The 21,665-nt window shown below is 31.4% G+C and overlaps 1 protein-coding gene across 2 annotated transcripts in view; it reads right to left on the reverse strand.

Moving 5' to 3' along the window:
- Positions 1–2,174: 2,174 nt before the first annotated feature.
- Positions 2,175–21,665, reverse strand: part of LOC126882319 (zinc finger protein 271-like) — a 103,464-nt gene continuing 83,973 nt past the window's right edge. For both annotated transcript variants that reach the window (XM_050647195.1, XM_050647194.1), the window contains exon 3: positions 2,175–4,608. In XM_050647195.1, the coding sequence (XP_050503152.1) occupies positions 2,717–4,608 (1,892 nt within the window). In that variant the 3' untranslated portion in view covers positions 2,175–2,716. The remainder of the gene's footprint in view (positions 4,609–21,665) is intronic.

Here is a 21,665-nt window from a genome sequence, read left to right on the forward strand (position 1 = left end):
ACATCGCTGGATGTTTACCTCTCCACGTCACCACATTTACAATAATTAATTTAATGTAAGACCCTTAGGGCCGGTTGTTCGAACGCTAATCAACAATGATCACTATCAAATATTTAATTATTGTCACCAAAACTGTCAATGTCAACTTTTATTGGGTTGCTGAAAACATAATTGATTAAAATTATGAGATTAGTTAATCAATTAACATAACAATTATTAACATAATTGATTAAGTAATTTCATTATGTTTTCAGCAACCCAAACAAAGTTGACATTGACAGTTGGTGACAGTAATTAAATATTTGATAATGATCATTGTTGATTAGCGTTCGAACAACCGGCTCTAAGATCATAAACACTGATAGACACGCCTTGTACCGAACCGTTGAAGCAAACACCTTCCGCGAAATTGACGTCACAATACGGCAAGAACTCGTTTGGGTTCTTAGCAAAGCACTAATAAAATTACCCAATTTTAGATTAATTTTAATATAACTTCAATATTTTGTAAAAAAATATGGAAGATAAATAATTTAGCAAAGTAATTAATAAATATTTTTGACTTAAAGTAATTTTGTAAAAATAAATGTTTTATTTAAAAGTAGGTACATATTATATCGTTGGTATAATATTTCTTCTTGTTTGATAATCAAAAATAAATTTGAAGGAGAGTAATTTTCTTTTGGGTGGAAGTTTCAGGTTAGGTGAAAAAATATGTAGGAAATCTATTAATTTATTGACCACAAAACAAAATAGCTTTTGTTAACTTACTTCTAACTCGTATTACATTATTTAGTTTTTCACCTTCGTGGTACAATCTGATGTTGCAATAATGGAAACAAATTATCTTTATTAGATTAAACAAATGGTTTGTTTCAAAATCATGATCAAACATGTTATAATGTTCTTTGTATGTACATATCTTCTCATTAATTTAAAATCGTTAAATTTTTTTTGAATTGTACATAAATCTAATTTCGCTTTCAGCAATTTTGCAAATATGAATGACGTCTTTAGAAGGTTGAATTAAATTTTTTTTTGATATGCTATAATTTTTGTGTCTTATGAATGGAGATTGTAAATTATCACATTCAATTGCAGAGAAACATATGTCACAATTGAATGTTTTCTTAACTTTCTTAACTACAAACCCAGCGATATAGTCAACAACATCACAAACATAATAATAATAATAATAATAATAGAGTTTATTTGTAGCAACCTCGTACACGCTCGTACATAATAAATAAACCCAGTTTCTCACTGAAGTTGTTAGTCACATGGACTACAACTTGTGCGTTTTTAAGAACATAAGAACAATGTTTTTGAAAAACTTAAATTATTTACAGTATAATCATGTTTACTAGTTATTGTTTCCCTATTATTTTCATGTTATAAAGTTGTCAATGAGTTGATGATCATCTGTTTTCATTTTCACAGTATTTGTTGTGCTCATTGCTAAAATTATGGAAGGTGTCTGTTCTATACAATTAACCTGGGTAGATCCTGTAACACTTGTGTGCATTAAGAGTATTTTATATGCAGCTTTAAATTGTTTTGCCGTTGGGTTGTTGTTGTAACCTCCATGACTCCTAATAGAACTAAAGAAAACTTCTAAGTGATCTTGAGAAAGTTTATAATAGACCGAAAGAACTTCAGACCTCCATCCATATCCTCCAAGTAATTTTTCCAAATTCCCATTAGTGACTTTAAACTAATGATCATACCAATAAAACCCGTTTTTCTTTGGCTTGGATATTATAGTGGTTCACCATTGTTGGAACATTTAAGTGATAGATATAAGATATTTTATAGATTCTTCAATTATTTGAAAAATCGTTTGTTTATTGTGCTGCTGTAAACTGGATTTTAGGTGTTTTGCCAATAAATTTGGGCTATTTAAAATATCAAAAATATAATTAATTTGTTCAATGAAATTTTGAGCAGCTTCGCTACGTACAAATTCTTTTGAGCTTTTATTTCTCAAATAATGTATTGCCTTAGTTTTTGGCTGAACGTTTGGGCAGCTAATTTCACCTTCATTTTTTCCTTATACCAATTTAAATGCATTCGGGTTATCCTAGTTGCAAGATGAAGGCCTTCCTTTTCTTGAATGTCTACTAATTCTTCCAAATATTTCCATTTAATCTCTTTATTATTCCCGTCAAAAAAAATTTGTAATATAATATGCGTTTATTCAAATCAATAGTTATTACAATAATTTACAATTTCAGTTTACTTACAATGAAATAAACGTAAAAAAAGTCTCAAAAGCATGAACATGCTTGTTGACCTAAATAACCTAAAGTATTGCGAATAAGTTTTAACATAATATGTGGAGGGTCAAATATTACATATTTTGATTTGTTACTGGATGTAGAAAATATACTTTATTTTAATTCACAACGCCTATAAACACTTCTAATCTCTAACGTTTTCTGCCGTAAACTGATGTCACACACAGCTGTGTGAATCGTTTTATGTTGGCTTCACTCTTCGAGACGAGAGAATAGCATTACGGCGTGTCTATCAGTTTTTATGGTCTAAGGTAAGACCAACAAATTGACTTATAGATGTTTGTCTGATTGTCAATAAAGGGAGATAATAAAAAAAACATTTGTACGCCTTCTCACCAGTGTGTACATTCAAATGTGTTTTTAAAGCACCTGCTGTACTAAACTGCTTAAAACAAATGTCACATTTGTACGATTTTTCTCTAGGTGTGTTTTCTCTTGTGCACTTTCAAATGTGTTTTCAAGCTAGTCTTTTTACTAAACTGCTTAAAACAAATGTCACATTTGTATTGGTTTTCTTTAGCGTGTGATCTCAAATGCGTGTTTAAACTGCTTGCTTGGCTAAATTGCTTCAAACAAACTTCACACTTGTAAGGCTTTTCTCCAGTATGCACTCTCAAATGTTTTCTCAAATAATCTGCTTCAGCAAACTTCCTCGAACAAATTTCACACTCATAACGTTTTTCTCCAGTATGTATTCTCAAATGTGATTTCCAATGACTTGCTTGGCCAAACTGCTTAAAACAAATTTCGCACTTATAAGGTTTTTCTCCAGAGTGCACTCTCAAATGCAATTTCAAACTGGTTGCTACTCTAAACTGCTTAAAACAAATTTCACACCTATAAGGCTTCTCTCCAGTATGCACGCTCAAATGCTCTTTCAAACGAGCTGCTTCACCAAATCGCTTTAAACAAATTTCACACATATAAGGTTTTTCTCCAGTATGTCTTCTCAAATGACTTTTCAATTGACATTCTTCACCAAATTTCTTCGAACAAATTTCACACTTGTGAGGTTTTTCACCTGTATGTTTTCTCACATGTATTTTACAACAATTTGCCCGAGCGAACTGCTTAAAACAAATTTCGCACTTATAAGGCTTTTCTCCAGTGTGCACTTTCAAATGCGATTTCAAATTGCCTGCTTCCCTACACTGCTTAAGACAAATTTCACACGTGTAAGGCTTTTCTCCAGTATGCAATTTGAAATGCTTTTTCAAACTGCTTGCTTCACCAAATTGCTTCGCACAAATTTCACACTTGTAAGGTTTTTCTCCAGTATGTCTTGCCAAATGTCTTTGCAAATGATGTTTTTCACCGAATTGCTTAGAACAAATTTCACACATGTATGGCTTTTCTTCAGAGTGTGATCTCAAATGCGTGTTCAAACTGCCCGCTTGAGAAAATTGAGTAAAACAAAGTTCACACTTGTAAGGCTTTTCTCCAGTATGCACTCTTAAATGCGTTCTCAAATAATCTGCTTCAGCAAATTTTCTCGAACAAATTTCACACTCATAAGGTTTCTCTCCAGTATGTATCCTCAAATGTGACTTCCAATTACCTGCTTGGCTAAACTGCTTAAAACAAATTTCGCACTTATAAGGTTTTTCTTCAGAGTGTACTCTCAAATGCAATTTCAAACTTCCTGCTACTCTAAACTGCTTAAAACAAATTTCGCATTTGTAAAGCCCTTCTTCAGTCTGAATGCTAGTATTTTTGTTTAAATTATTTATGGCAGGGGATTCTTTAGAATAAGCAGAATCTTTTAATGCTGCTTCTTCATAATTTAGACTTTTAGGCCTTGTGTCACACTTGTAAGCCTTTTCTCCAGTATGCACTCTCAAATGCTTTTTCAAATGATCTGCTTCACCAATTTTTTTCAAACAAATTTCATACTCATATGGTTTTTCTCCAGTATGTATTTTCAAATGCTTTGTCAAAGAACTTTTGTAAGAAAACTGCTTAAAACAAATTTCGCAGTTGTAGGGTTTTTCAGCACAGTGCACTATCATATGTGTTTTCAAGGAACTTTTCTGAGAAAACTGCCGAAAACAAATTTCGCACTTGTAAGGTTTTTCTCCAGCATGCACTCTCAAATGCGCTTTCAAACTGCCTGCTCCGCTGAGCTGTTTAAAACAAATTTCACATTTGTAAAGCCCTTCTTCAGTCTGGATGCTAGTAGTTTTGTTTAAATTATTTATGGCAGGGAATTCTTTAGAACAAGCAGAATCTTTTAATGCTGCATCTTCGTAGTTTAGACTTGGTTTAAGCTTGTTCATAGTTTGTTGTTCCACTTGGTTCTTCTGGGAAAAATCTAAAATAAAAAATAACTGGCGTAAGCAATATATAATAGAGAAATTGGCTTACAAAATAAGAGCTAATCAGTTCAAGTACAACGAAAAGACATAAAAAATATAAACCCAATCTTTTGTAATTAATTATAAGTACTTTCAATTGTATATCAAGAGTTTTGTAATAACAAAACTGTGCCACGTCAGAGTGACATCTTAAGGCCGATGCCGCACTGCAGGAAGTTAGGTAGGATGGTGGATTTTAGATACCTGCCTTTCGACCATCTAGCTACTTATACCACGAATAACAAAACGACGGTAGCCGCAGTGGCTTCCCACTACCATCTAACCATCCGGTGGTTCGCCAGGCGCCTATCCACCCATATCAGTCGTGTTTGATATTCCATCTGGGTAGCCTGGCTATGGAGGAAAGCGTAATAAATGCTGTGTATAAAAGAAGGGCAATTTTTCCCAGCAGACCCACTACGTGACGAACCATGGCTTAAAATATCTGTTTTATTTATTCTTTCCAGTTGCATTAAAAAAATCCAATATTCAAGTCAGGTGAATTTAAAAAACAATTTGTACCTTTAAGTCGATTTTCTCCACTTTCTGAAAAGTGTAGTTAGTGAGTTTTACCTATAATAGGACGATATGCTAAAAAACAAACCAAATGTAACGTAACAAATGAAACAAACGATTCCTCAGCAGTCAGTTGGATACTGACTTCTGACTTCATGTCATTTCACTCTTTCACTGCGTCCAGGGTGCAGCGCCCCTCCACCATCCACTTTTAAAATTCACCCTCCAAGCGACTATAGTTTTATAGCGATTATAATGTTTTGATTAAAATTAAAAATTATAGTTTTGCAATAACAAAACATAACCGCGCTAGAGCTACAAACTAAGGTGTTGCGAGTGCGAAGACGCGTCCAACCTGCACTCTGAAAATTTTCAGAAAGTGGTAGACTGGCTCAAACGAATCAGTTAAAACCATTTTAAATACTTTTGTAATCGTTTTCAAAAAAGGACGATGTACTGGGCACTATTATTAATAACAATAAAAATGGATACAAAAATTTGCAGAAATGCACATTGATCGAGATTTAAGTAACTGCATGATAGCTACAGTGGGGAGGTTTGGGCCAGTTTTTAAAAAAATTGCGAAATTATTTGAAAATAAAACAGACATCACTTTAATATCGGACAGTTGTGATGAATAATGTTTGACCATCAATGTGCATAACATCTTTTTAAATATTAATACATACATAGAATCATTAATAAATACAAAAAAGTCAAACGTCGCTATCTGACCCAAGCCTCCCTCATGGTGGGAGATATGGGTCAGGTAAGGGGGTTGATTGTTTCACTAAATATTTGTGGTGTATAAGGTGAAAACATAAGGATCTACACAATTTAAACATTTATTTTATGTAGATACATTGCCCAAAAGTCAAAAGATTAAAAATGAAAACACAAAGAAAATTATGAAATACTGAAACAAACAAAAAGTAGGTAGGTATCACAGGAGAAGACACGAAAAAACATTTTATTTAGATTTTGAAAATTGCTCAGATCAATATCAAACTTATAAAATCATTTTGTTCTCTTGGTAACAGTCACATTACTCGGAGGACTTAAACTCAAAAGTATATCGCCCAGATTAACTTCTGAAATATCCGTTTGATCCGGGTAATAAAACGTGTTTGAATTTGTTTTCTTGCGCAAGAAATTAATAATATAATTTCCTTGTTCAGTTACGTTTTGTATGTTTCCAACATAATTCAGACATGTTCGTTTTGTAGGGAATTTGACAGCTACATAATCTCCAACACTAGAACAAGTTGCAGAGTGATCAAAATCTTGAGGCTTGCGATCATCATCGGGATCATATTCAGAAACGTCTGAATCTAGAAGTTCTTCACTTGCTTCATCAGTTTCACTGTCTTCTGGTATGCTTGACAGTAACTTATTTTTCTATATTCGTTTCTGACTGACGTCTTCACAAAAATTTCTCTTTACTGTACCCACTTTTTTCATAGCCCTTTCATTTTCTAATCTTTCTATTTGTTTTTTTTTTTCTGGCGTTTCAGTCAGAATTCGCGTAAACACTTTTGCACGGCCCCGATTCGATGTAGTCCTAGTAGGTTTTGCCTTGGAGTGTAGCACGACGGATTCAGGTGTAACGAGATAGTCATTATGTGTAGACGTTGTAGGTGCAGTAGAGACTGTTGCATAGGCGTAACCAGGATGATCCTAAGGGGGGGTTACAACTACCTAAAAGGGGGGGGGTTACAACTACTGGAAGGTCTCTGAGCGCTATGGTGTTAAGCGTATAGAGCTCAAAGTATATCCCAATGGGGGGGGTTACAACCCCCAAAACCCCCCCCCCCGGTTACGCCTATGGACTGTTGGTGTAGTGGAAGTCGTAGGTAACAATGAGGATGAGGTCGTTGTTTTAGCTTCATCATTAATTTTTTCTGGTTGTGGTCGGTCGGCAACTGCGGACATAAGAAAATCGTGAGCTGAAAAAATTTGTGGATTGAAAGGGTTAATTCCAGTTTTCTGAAATCCTGACAATATGTTTTGTCTGGACATTGCACTATCAAAAGCTGTTTTAGCTAAACCCGCTATGTGATAAATGGTTATGGTTCACCCGGGATTTGACGTCATCCAAGCGGAAAAATACGTCCAGCGGTTGTAAACGATGGCTGCAATGAGGCGGGAAAGTAAGAATGTGCACACCATTTTCTTTAGCTACGGATATTACTTCTACATTAACGTGGCTTTCATGATTATCAAGTAAAAGCAGACATGGATTTTCCTTTGTCGCCTTCGAATATTTTAAAAAATGTTTTAATGTTGCAACAAAATTTTCCCTTGTCACTTATGTGTCAATCAGATACTGTTCTCTGGTCCATTTATAAGCATATTATCTAAGAATATTTTTCTTGGAAAAACGAAAACCGGAGGGATCGTGTTCCCGGCTGCCTTAATAAAGTAACACATAGTTACCAATGTGCCCCTCTCCGCACATGTAACCTGCCCTACCTGTTTCTTTTGGGGGCTTATGGACTGTGGTAACGGAGGTTTTGTCGCAGTTGTATATATATATATATATATATATATATATATATATATATATATATATATATATATATATATATATATATATATATATATATATATATATATATATATTCATATTTATATCATTATTGCTTCCATATTATATACCGTAGCATTGAATGTTGCGTCCTTCGAACTATTACGTCCGAATATTGGACGCAATAAAACCATCCTGATTTTATGGACTTCCCACTACTTCTACTTAAAAATGGCGCCTTAGTTAAATGCAGATTTCTATATTTACCCATAGCCCAAAACGTCATGCCGCTCTCTAGTTAGATTTCTGAGATATTAAACTTCTCCTAAAAATCGTGAGACGCAATAATATTCTAAACTTGTAACCAAATGAATAATGTTAGTTCAGCGAGTTGACGAAAGTGGCGCGGTTATAATATACATATTTACCGTATACTTCGTTTCCTTTAGAACATTATTGCGTCAAAATAGGAGATATGACAACGTTGCCCGGAGTATCTATTTTTAGAACATAACAGAATCTTTCGACCTTGGCTAGTTTGTTTTCGGCGGTTTGTTTCTCGTTGATTTTAATATATCAACTTGTTCGTCCTGTTGCTTATTGCGTCGTATATTTATTGTGTTCTTTTAATCCTCAAACAAATAGGTAAGTGAATTTCTATGTTAATATTTTTATTAGAAGGGAAAAATTTTTAATTATTTTTTCATTTTGATTTCGAGATTTATTAGCCTATGCACTAAAAGAGTAAAATATATTAAAAATATTTTTGATAATATTTATCAATTCAGTAATTACTTAATCAGTTAAAGAAGTTAAATGCACAACTTTGTTAAGTACATTTTTAAAGAAATCAGTTACTGTTTTCATTTATTGGATAAATTGAAATAAACTTACTAGCACAGCATTAAATTAAAAAGTAATTTTTTGTAATTTAAAAAAAAATGGTAAATATTCAAATATTTGGACGTCATTGCAATCATTTTTGTGACCACTTGTTTTAAGTTTCAATAATTGTAAAAATAGGTACATACAGGGTGCGCCAAACCTCTGGTCTTCTTTGATTACGGCTAAACTATGAGATATACAAAAAAATGTTTATAACAAAACTAATGTGCATCAAAGAGGTCTATAATTTAAAATTATTTTCAATTATACAGGGTGAGTCAGAATGACGCACATAGGGGTATTTAAACGATCTAGCCGGTCAAAAGTCCATTTTTCAAAACTCAAAGCGGTAGAAAAAAACCGGATACTCGTGAAGTTAAATAAATAGAGAACACAAGGCGACCTTTTCCGTTGTGTAATAAGTTGCACCAGTGCCGTAGCTTTAGTCGGAGTTTGACCTTGTCGCTACAGGTGTATGTATCTTTCTCAGCTGTTTGGTGCAAGTGCAAGTGCAAGTAATAAAAAAAAAATATCAAGTGTTTGTTGTTAAAAAAATACAGTTATGGATCTAGAACAAGCGGGGAAGAACACCTACTTTTCATGTACTTATTGTTTTATTTGTTGATGTATTAATAATATTTTGGATGTTTGAAAACGGGGTTTAAATATTTTAAAGTTTCGACCACATTTTAACACATCAAAAGGTTTTTGTTATACTTTAGGGTGAGATCCGGTTGTTGTATTTTTTTTAATTGGAAGATATGAATTTGTACATCATAATAATTATCAAATCAGCCGCCCATATTCGCACTTTCTTGACTTATGGGCAAAAAATCATGAAACAAGGAAATTACACATATTTATATTAAAAATTTAGATTACGTTTACGTGAGATAACGTTAAGATAACTTAAAACCATAAAATTATCCAAAAATGTATCGCAAATTCCTTCAAATTGAATTTGCGATGCAATGACATAAATTTGAGAATTGGCATAATTATTATGGTTTTAAGTTATTTTTCGGGTGTAACTACAATGCTATTATGCTAAAAATGATGGTGTATCGCAGATTTAAAATGCGTTTATCTCGAAAACGGTTGAGTTTAGGAAGATGAAAAAAGTATACCTTTTTTAAGTAAAACTGATAGGAGAATAAAAATTTTAATGTCAAAATTATACAGAGTGAGGGATAAAAAAAATTGAACGTAATAAATTAGTGCTGAAAGGCGTATGTGGCGCCCTCTGGGCAATACATAATTTTTGGTAAGGAATTTAGTTTTCTCGACCCAAAAAACCCCTATATACCAAATTTCATGTTGTTATCTCATTCCTGTCAGGAAATATTCAATAATAAATAAAAAAAAGTTTAACTTTGACACCCTGTATCTCGGTTATTATAAACTTTGTGCTAAGGTGAGTTAGCTTAAATCGGTCTATTTTAACCTCAGGAACCTGAGGTTAAGCTATGGCCCATTCTTTACCAAACACCCTGTATATGTAGTAGAATATGGGTCACTAAAACGAGACAGACGCACTGCGCATGCGCCGGCACAGTCCCAGACAATGTCGGTAAGCATTAGATCTGCATTACCGGCCAACACGTAACTTAGCATGGTTCAGAACCTAGAACCTACTATTTTTTAATATATTCCGGGACTGCGCGGCTAATAAAAATTAAAAAAGGAAGTACAAAGTAGTGTGACGTCATAACGTCATATATGACGTCATAAAGTCAGCTATGGTTTCGGTCTTGACTAAAAGGTTCTGAACCATGCTAAGTTACGTGTTGGCCGGTAATGCAGATCCAATGCTTACCGACATTGTCTGGGACTGTACCGGCGCATGCGCAGTGCGTCTGTCTCGTTTTAGTGACTCATATTCTACTTATATATATGTTGTAAAACACTCTCTATAGCTTAATTCAATTAGGAAATCATTTTAGAATAATAAAATCGAAAGAAATAATTATGACCGCCTAGATTGGCAAAATACCCCTATGTGTGACGGTATGAACCAAAGTTGTATTTTTTTAAATGGAACACCCTGTATATTAAATCATTTTTAAATATATTATTTAAAAATATGAAAAATTTGTATAAGGTCTTATAGGCCTAAAGTTAATAATTTTCGAAATATTTACATTTTTATTGAGAAAAATGGTAATATTTATAGGGTGGTAGATTATGTTTCCAAGGAAATAAAAATTTAGATGATAGGTCAAAGTTTTTGAAATATAGTGTTATTTTTAAATAATTTAATATTTTTTACTTTTAGCCATAAAATATACAGTGTGATCACTATTTGCAAATACAAAATTTTCTCATTTTTTTTAAATGGGACCCCTGTATATTAGTTTTGCGTTTTGTAGTAAATATTACAACCTTTCTTTTGGTATAAGGTTGTATGTACCTAGCCTGTTTCGTTTTGTAGATATTTTAAAAAAACTATAGATTTTACGTTTTTGCGGATTTTTTATCTAAAATTTTTTTTGCAAAAAAAAATAATTATAATCTGGTTTTAGAAACATACACTAAAATATAAAATATGAAAATAAAAACGTAATTAAAGATTAAAATAAATCGTATGCTAGTATAATTCAATTGAATTTAATAACTTTAAATTATTTTACAAAAAATATTTTACCATATTAATGAATACATAAATTAGTTACTAAATTAAATAAACAACCAAATTTTAAATCAATCGTAGTAATTCTTCTACCGCAGCAACTTTCCTGTACCAAATTAATTGTTAGTTATATTGTATTTACGAGTAAGATCAGTTAATAACTTTTTAATTTACCTACATCTTGAGAACGTATAAAGTATGCTTTGAAACAAATGAACGTTATGGAAGTATATTATTAAGAAGTAAATAGTATCTATGTACCTACTCGTGTCAAAAAAGCTGGTAATAATTTCTAATGGTTTCGCCCAAAACAAATGTCATATCCAAAAATTTTATGGTTAAAAAATTAAAATTTAAAATATAAAAAATTGTTACAAAAATTTCAACTTCAAAAGTATTACCAGTTTTTGTGACACCAGTAAATACTATTTATATTAAGAAATAATTTGGCTGATACATTTAACATTCATTTGTTTCAAAGCATACTTTATAATAATTTTTATATTCTCAAGATGTATGTAAGTAAATTTAAAAGGTAAATTAAAAGTTTAACTAAATACAATTTAACTAATAATTAATTTGGTACAGGAAAGTTGCTGTAGTAGAAAAATTACTACGGTTGATTTAAAATTTGGTTGTTTATTTAATTTAGTAACTAATTTATGCATTCATTAATATGGTAAAACATTTTTTGTAAAATAATTTAAAGTTATTAAATTCAATTGAATTGTACTAGCATACGATTTATTTTAATCTTTAATTACGTTTTTATTTTCATATTTTATATTTTAGTGTATGTTTCTAAAACCAGATTATAATTATTTTTTTTGCAAAAAAATTTTTAAATAAAAAATCCGCAAAAACGTAAAATCTATAGTTTTTTTAAAATATCTACAAAACGCAAAACTGATATACAGGGTGTCCCATTTAAAAAAAATGAGAAAATTTTGCATTTACAAATAGTGATCACACTGTATATTTTATGGCTAAAAGTAAAAAATATTAAACTATTTAAAAATAACACTATATTTTAAAAACTTTGACCTATCACCTAAATTTTTATTTCCTTGGAAACATAATCCACAGCCCTATAAATATTACCATTTTTCTCAATAAAAATGTAAATATTTCGAAAATTATTAACTTTAGGCCTATAAGACCTTATACAAATTTTTCATATTTTTAAATAATATATTCAAAAATGATTTAATATACAAGGTGTTCCATTTAAAAAAATACAACTTTGGTTCATACCGTCATTCTGACTCACCATGTATAATTGAAAATAATTTTAAATTATAGACCTCTTTGATACACATTAGTTTTGTTATAAACATTTTTTTTGTATATCTCATAGTTTAGGCGTAATTAAAGAAGACCAGAGGTTTGGCGCACCCTGTATATCATTTCAAAGGAATAATGTACTCTTACTAAAAATAAATCCATTTACTCACGGTTTTTGCTCCAAATTTTAAACAACCGTTTATATTGACATGAAATTTGGCATACACATAGCTAACAAGGCTAAGAAAGAAAGTGATATTGTGCCGATGTGTGCTTTTGCCCTAGGGATGAGTTTCACTCCTTCTCGGGGGTGAAAAAACATGCTTTAAAAAAAAGGCCGGTGATGGATAAATTGACTATTTTTAAGCAACTACTTTTGTTCTATAGCCTTTTTCACAAGTCAATATTTTTCGAGTTATTTGCGAGTGAATATGTTCATTTTTCAACAAAAAAAAAACATGTTTTTAGATGGTTTTTCGCAGATAACTCAAAAAGTGAATATTTTATCGGAAAAAAAATACTTTTAGCAGAAATACAGCTTATACAAAGTGAAAAAACGGTGTATGTATGGGGCCTCTAGACCCAGCATAAGCAGTTTTGTAGCCAATGAAAAATAGTTTCATATTCGTCAAATTCCAAATCAATATTTCAACGTGAAATAATAAAAAAAATGGAGAAACTTTTGAGGAAAAGTTTAAAAGTAGCTTTATTTTCGTTTTTTTTTTTTTAGTTTCTAACATCAAATGTAAGCAAGTTACGCTCAAAATAAAGTTAGTCCGTCTTTTTTGAAAAAAAAAAACAATGGGATAACCACCCCGTAATTAGGATCTCAAAGAAAATTAATCGTTACCGCTTCACAAGTTGCTTTACTTATGTATTATTTTGATGATCTGTAAGTTTCATCGGTTCAAAGTGTTTATCTTTGAAAAAATTGGAAATAAAGTAAAATTTTCTTAATTTTTAATTTTGACAAAAACATGTTTTTTTTTTCAAAATAAGTTACAAATTATTATTGATAGGCACCAAAAACCTCAAAGAACAAAAATTTGTAAGCTTTGCTTTTTTGAATACTTTTTTTTATTTTCAGTAAGACAAAAATGGATTCAGATATGGCTGTTTAAAATTATTTGCATACACTCGTGATTAGTGATTCGTTCAAGCCCTCTCTACTACAGCTCTTTTAAAAATAAGCACATTGAACCGATGAAGTAACAGACCATATAAACAATACGTGCACGAGTAAAGGAACTTGTGAAGCGGTAACGATTAATTTTATTTTAGATGCTAATTATGGGGTTATTTTCACATTTTTTTTTATAAAAAAAGTTACCAACTTTATTTTGAGCGTAACTTGCTTACGGTTGATGCTAGAAACTCATTTATAAACAGCAATAAAGATTTTTTTAACACTTTACAAAAGTTGTAATGAGTTTTCCTCAGAAACCTTTTTAATTTTTGGATATTTCAAGTTGAAATATTCGTTTTGGAATTTGACGAATATCCTATTTTTCATTAGCTAGAACTCGGCTTCTGCTGGGTCTAGAGACCTCATACATACATCATTTTTTTCTCCTTTCTATAGAACCGAAGTTGTTTATAATTAGTCAGTTTCATTTCCGGACTTATTTTGAACGTATATTTTTTCACCCTCGAGAAGGGGTGAAACTCACCCCCAGGTCAAAAGCACACCAAATTGCATGTCAATCTTTTCAATCAAGCTCTTTTTCTTAGCGATGTAGAATATATTTATGCACTATTTACCTTTTAAAGTACAAAGATATTTATTTAGTAGATAACTTATACTGAACAAAATTATTTGGCGGATTGCGCGAATAAAGCTCGTATATACTTTAATTCTATATTTTCTATTATAGGAGACCGATTCAGATAACAGCAGTGCTACAAACTTAAGTCAAAAAAATCTCAGGATTCTCATAGAAACTTGTACCGACCACCAGTTAATCCATGAAGTGAAAGATGTTTCAGCCCTCGAGTCAACGATAACTGGGGTACAAGAACATATACACAATTACAATAAACAAAAATGTAGAAATACAGGTAATCTAGAACACCCTTACAAAAGAAAACCAGATTATTGTTACTACTGTGAAACGGAAGTTCTTAATTTTGGTCGCCATATTAAAAGGAACCATTCAATGGAAGTCGATGTGGCTGAAATTATCTCCAAACCAATCAAATCATGTGAAAGAAGAAGTCTATTTGATAAACTCTAGGAAATTTTTTAACTGATGGTGGAAACTGTTTCAAGGCTGTTAGACAGACTTATGTACCAGATCGGGTTCTCATTCATTGTGACAATTGTTTAGGATTTTTCTCTTCCAAACTATTATACCGACATAGAAAAAAATGTGGAAATAGAAGCAATCAAGAGAGGGCACAATTTGCTAGCCAATCAAAAATGTGTCCCAACATTAAAATTGATCATCGACTAAAAGAAGAAATGTTTCTCAGGATGAGAGCGGACAGGATTTCAATGGAAGCCAAGAACGACTTTCTAATTCGTCCATTTGGAACCCGTTGTTTGAAGACGCACAGAGAAAAGCATTTTATAGCAGTTACATCACGCAAAATGAGGGAATTGTCGAAAATATTTAAAGAAAGGAGAAAAATAGACCCATCTATATCCACTATGTTTTCAGCATTGCGACCAAAGTATTTGATGCCTTTGTTGAAACCACAAAACGAATAGCTTGTTATGATCCTGAAAAAGACTTGTCTCCAAATGTTGCCATGAATATATGCCATGAGATCACTCAAACAATGTTGCGATTTTGCAATCACTTTTGCCTATAAGAAACAAACTGCATACTTATCTGTTTCAACTGCTACAATTGAGGCATAGCTTAAAACTTTAATTCATCTATTTGAGGCAAACTGGAGTATTGAGGCCTCAACCCAAGCAGCTAATAATTTAAATCTTAACAAATGGAATAAGGTTACAATAGTTCCACTAGCGAATGGCCTAAAATTGCTAAGATCCCATTTAGTTAAACTTGCTGACGATGCAACGAAAATTCTGCAGAATTATTTGTGACACTACAGTTGAAAATGCACCGCAAAAGACTAACTCCAAAAATGTACTAAAATTAGAAGATATTAAAGCGTTTAACAATCTCATTGAATCTGTGTACTGTAGAATAATTTTGCTAAACAGAAAACGTTCTGGAGAATTACAGAGAATGTCCTTTTACACTTATGTTAACTCTATCGGAAATCAAAAATATGAAGAGTTTCAAAAAGCAGTTTCACCTTCTGAAAAAAAAAACTATTAAGTTCAATGAAGACAGTAGCCATTAGAGGTAAGAGGGGCAGGGGTGTTCCAGTTTTGTTCAACCCCGAGGTACAAAATCATATCGATACTTTGCTTGCGGTTAGAAATGAATTTGTACCAAGGGATAATCCTTACCTATTTGCTCCTGTTAAATCTTCTTCACATTTAATCAGTTACAAAATATTAGGAGAGCACGCAAAATTATCCGTTGCGAAAGATCCTACTTATATAACATCGGCGCGTTTGCGTAAGCATCTGTCAACTTTATCACAATTATTAAATTTATCTGATGGAGAGATTGAACAATTAGCTACTTTCATGGGATACAGACAGAACTACAGAAGTTCCTACAGACTGCCAGATGATATTTACCAAACTACTAAAATAGCGAAACTGTTGATGGTAATGGAGAAGGGAACAGCCAACAAATTCAAAGGAAAATATTTAGATTTGATATGGACAAAAATCTTTTGGAAGATAACTTGTCTGAAAGCGATGTTGATGGTGACGATGAGTTAAAGTGTTTGCTACATGATGATAGTGAACCATCAACTAGTCAAATATGTACGCCAGTCAATGGGAGCAAGAATAGGATATTACCTCCAAATTCTATCCTACTGCATGGATTTTAATGAAATTTTGGGCCTAGCTTCTACTTATCTCCTAATTCAAAGTCTACCCTATGCCGATGTGTGCTTTTATCTTGGGGGTGATTCCCACCCCTTCTTAAGGGTGGAAAATTGTTTGGTTAAAATTACCACGGAATTTGCTAGAGAACCTAATTCTAAGCAAAAACTGTTCCATAATTTTTTTTTGAAAACTCAATACTTTTTGAGATATTCGTGGTTGAAAACCCTTTTCGAACGGTTTTTTGCGAATACCTTAAAAACTATGCATCTAACTAAGAAAACTATATTAAACATTTTTGTAGGTTATAAAAAAACAAAGAGAGACTTGCCTTATTAAATCTTCCAGTTATACAAAAAGAGATATGGTAGGTGAAATTATTTTGTTTTTTGGTACATTCTCAAATTGGTGTATTCAACTTGAAATAACAGAAAAACGGTCGATTTTATGTGTATAATGCTAATAATATGTTTTGAGGTGCTTGAAAAGACCTTTACAATGAGCTATATTAAAGGTCCATTACATTAAAACTGAGCGAGATATGATGCAAACAAAATTGATAACTAATGTATTTTTAGAAAAAATGAGAAGTAATTTTAACCCACATCCACCAAAATGTAAATGCATAATTCTCTCCAAAATACCTTTTGTTATAGTGTTATTTCTATGTTCAAAAAGTTGGACGGGTTTAAAATGAATGGTTTTTGAAAAAACAAAGATCAAATTTTAGAGCGCATTTTTAAATTTTCTTAAAAATTTTCCTTTTTCTCCATGTAACTTGAAAATGATAAGAGATAGAGTAATGAAAAATAAAAAGAAAATTTTTATCTGAAAAATCCCTACATTTTTGTGTAATATCTTTCTTTCGTATCTCTTATCTTTTTCGAGTTACATAGAGGAAAAGGAAGATTTCTAAGAAAATTTAAAAATGCGCTCTATAATTTGATCTTATTTTTTTCAAAAACCATTCACTTTAATCTAGTCCAACTTTTTAAACATAGAAATAACACTATAATAAAAAGTATTTTAGAAGAAAAACGATGAGGTATTTAAATTCTGATGGATGAGGGGTTAAATATACTTCTCATTTCTTCTTAAAATACATTAGTCATCAATTTTTTGCAGAATATCTCGCTTAGTTTGCATGTAATCGACAATTAGTATTGCTCATTTTAAAGGTCTTTTCAAGCACTACAAAAGTTATTAGTATCATTATACACCTAAAATCGACAGTTTCTCTGTTATTTCAAGTTGAATACACCGATTTGAGCATGCAGCAAAAAAACGAACTCTTCTTACCTACCATATCCCTCTTTGTATTTTAACTAGAAGATTTATGAAGGGACGAATCTCTTTGTTTTTTATAACCTACAGAATTATGTTATATAGTTTTTTTATTAGATGCATAGTTTTTAATTTATTCGCAAAAATTCGTACGAAAAAATACGAATTCGTACGAATAACTCAAAAAGTATTGAGTTTTAAAAAAATAATTATAGAACAGTTTTGCTTAAAATTATGTTCTCTAGCCTCTTCCGTGGCTATTTTAACCAAAACATTTTTCACCCTCGAGAAGGGGTGAGAACCACCCCCAAGATAAAAGCTCACATCGGCATAGGGTAGACTTTGTTTCTTGAGCTATTCCCTACTTACTGTAAAAATTTCAAGTAAATCGATGTAGTAGGATGGAATTCGGAGCCAAATACCCTCATTGACTGCCCTAAAAGTGAGAATACCATTTTCACAACGAAAAAAAAAAAAAAATAAAACATTCAAAAATAAGACTGCGCGAAAACTAGTTCCATGGACAGAAAGACAAAAGTCTGTCACTCTAAACTTTTTCAAGAATCATATCAAATGTAGAAGGCCTCCAAAAAAAGGGAAGTGTGAAGAACTAAAGAATAAATTTCCTGAGCTATTGAACAAAATAACTGGTTAAAGATTAAAGTATTCATACAAAATTCATATTGCAATAATAAAAATTAACGCATGTTTTTTTATTAAATTTTGGGTTTTACATTACTCTAAGAATGATTGTTTATATTTAAAAGAATAAAATTTTGTATTTTAAATGATTGTTGTTTTTATCAAGGAATAAAAACTAGAAAATTTTTATTATCGTTTTATTAATACTCCTGTTAAATAAATCCCAATTTAAAATAAAATAAAATTATTATTATCATTCATGAGGATCTATTTTAAATGCATTGAGTAACCAAAGTTAAAAAGTCCATTTAAAACATCTATAATTGGTTTCCCTTGTAGGAATCTAAATTTAGCTGATGAATGAGAACAGGTGTTCGAACTTTTTGTAGTAAGTAAGTATGGCAACACTGTAATGACGCAATAATATACAATATACACTAAATTGGAGCTAATAAAGTGGGATACCGAAAGGAGTTAGCAACATTTGCAAATTGAATGAACATTTGAATTTAAAAAAAATATTTTATTAAAACCAAAATTAGCAGCCCTTATTAATAAACAGTTTATAACAAATATTCACTATCGAATCGAACGTAACTCATCGCTATCAAGGAGACGCAAGAAGGTGCAAGTACGAAAAGACGCAACATTGTTGGAAAGATGTATATATATATATATATATATATATATATATATATATATATATATATATATATATATATACAAACAAACAAGTGGTTTATTAGGGTTGCAGTCAGAAGTTTGGCCAGGATATCAAAGAAACACTCTTTTGACTTTTTGTCTAGCTTTCGGGGTTGTTTGACCCCTTTATCAAGACTCTGTAATATAAAACAAAAATGTAAGTATTTTAAAATATTCAAAAATGTGAATGGCTTAAAAATCGCAACAAGGAATGTGAAAACGGTGTCTATGTTATACACAAAAACTAAGGATCCCTTCACTATGCAGGAATCTTCGAATGTTGTATATTCTATACCTTGTTTCAATTGTAACAACGTGTACATTGGCGAAACATCTCGTAATTTCCATAGTAGAGCCATCAGTCACCGTAGTGACATAAAAGTTAACAAAATAAATGCATGTGCACTAACAGAACATGCTATAACATTGAAACATGAGTTCAATTTCGAGGGTTCCTGTATTTTGGCAAGGGAAACAAACCACTGTAAACGCGTTTTTGTGGAAATGTGTTGCATAAAATCTAGCAACTCATGTATAAATAAAAAATCAGATATAGAAAAACTTAGCAACATATATTGTTATCTACTTGCGCAACACTAAAAACCAAAACATAAAAATACTTGTTTGTTTTACAAAACACACATGGACGTATAATGAGTTGCATACTCTTAAGTACAGTTAGTGAATTTGAACACACCTTGTATGGGCCTCTGATGTTTTAAAAAGAACCACAATAATCATAACACTTAATTACTTTTTTAATTGATACTTTTTAATTTGATTGTTTCTTCTTTCTGTTCTCTATGTGTCAGAGTTTTTGACTTACATTATCAGTAGGTTAACATGACAGAATAATTATTGTATTTCTGCTAATTATTCAAAAATTTTAAAATGTATTGTGTCTTTTGTTTTCTGTTTTCAATATTTGTGTTAATTTGAAATGTTGAGCATCATCAAGCTTCTCTTTAATAATCTCAACGACTAGTAGGTTTACTAAAACAATGTAATATTTTAAAATACTTACATTTTTGTTTTATATTACAGAGTCTTGATAAAGGGGTCAAACAACCCCGAAAGCTAGACAAAAAGTCAAAAGAGTGTTTCTTTGATATCCTGGCCAAACTTCTGACTGCAACCCTAATAAACCACTTGTTTGTTGATATTGACAGTCACTAATATCCAGTATTTCTTATATATATATATATATATATATATATATATATATATATATATATATATATATATATATATATATTCTATAACACTATAAAACAGTGTTGAAATTATCGGGAAATGCGGTCTGTGGCTTAGATTGAAACTACATTTAATTCTGTTGAATTCGATATTTCGATGAGTATTTATTAATTTTTCATCTTCATCAGGAACAAACTACAAAATTAACTAACAGTTAGGTACAAACATAATATTATAATGATATAACTTACGAATTGTTGTAGGTATGTTATATAAAGCAATTTAACTTAAAGCTATGCATGTCGTTTCACGAGAACGTCGAGGGCGGCACTGAATCAGGTATCTTTTCTCACATGTGTTAAGGGCCAAAAGTTCCAATATCGAGCCATCTGTTTAATATTCTGCTATTTTTAGAATTTTAAAAATTTACTGCAATGTTTTAAAATTCTAAAAATAGCAGAATATTAAACAGATGGCTCGATATTGGAACTTTTGGCCCTTAACACATGTGAGAAAAGATACCTGATTCAGTGCCGCCCTCGACGTTCTCGTGAAACGACATGCATAGCTTTAAGTTAAATTGCTTTATATAACATACCTACAACAATTCGTAAGTTATATCATTATAATATTATGTTTGTACCTAACTGTTAGTTAATTTTGTAGTTTGTTCCTGATGAAGATGAAAAATTAATAAATACTCATCGAAATATCGAATTCAACAGAATTAAATGTAGTTTCAATCTAAGCCACAGACCGCATTTCCCGATAATTTCAACACTGTTTTATAGTGTTATAGAATATACTTGCACGGTCGATAAATACATCGGATTTCGAATCCAGTTCTATATATATATATATATATATATATATATATATATATATATATATATATATATATATATATATATATATATATATATATAGAAGTCTGCATAGAAGCATATATATGGTCTGCAGAGAATTTATATTTTTTCAAAATATACCTGAGGTTTTCGAAGAATTTACCAATATTATGAGAATTAAAGCTTGTTGCTCTGCCTAGGCTGGTTGCTTCAGGTTGGAGTATAGAAATCTGAGGGTGCCGCTTCATAAATCCTCGTAGCCAATCACGCTTAGCAGCTTTAGGCTCATCCCATTCCTCTAGATAATTTATTTCTAGCTTCTTCGCATATTGATAAGCGAACTCTCTTGTTTCGTTTGTAGTTAAACTGTAATGCATTTTGCTGCAAGTCTGCAAATACTCCGACAACATTTTTTCATGGTCATTTGAGAAGACGCGCCTAGAGTATGGTTTAGCAATGAAAGTATAATGTTCTTGGTTTTCTAATGGCATCCGTTTAGCATTTTGCACATGCCGTTGCAAAGCAGACCTCGAAAACCCTAAATTTACAGCTACTTGCCGAGCTGACATGTTATTTTGTAAAACAAG

Source organism: Diabrotica virgifera, chromosome 3, assembly GCF_917563875.1.
Source record: "Diabrotica virgifera virgifera chromosome 3, PGI_DIABVI_V3a".
Classification (NCBI taxonomy): Eukaryota; Metazoa; Arthropoda; class Insecta; order Coleoptera; family Chrysomelidae; genus Diabrotica; species Diabrotica virgifera.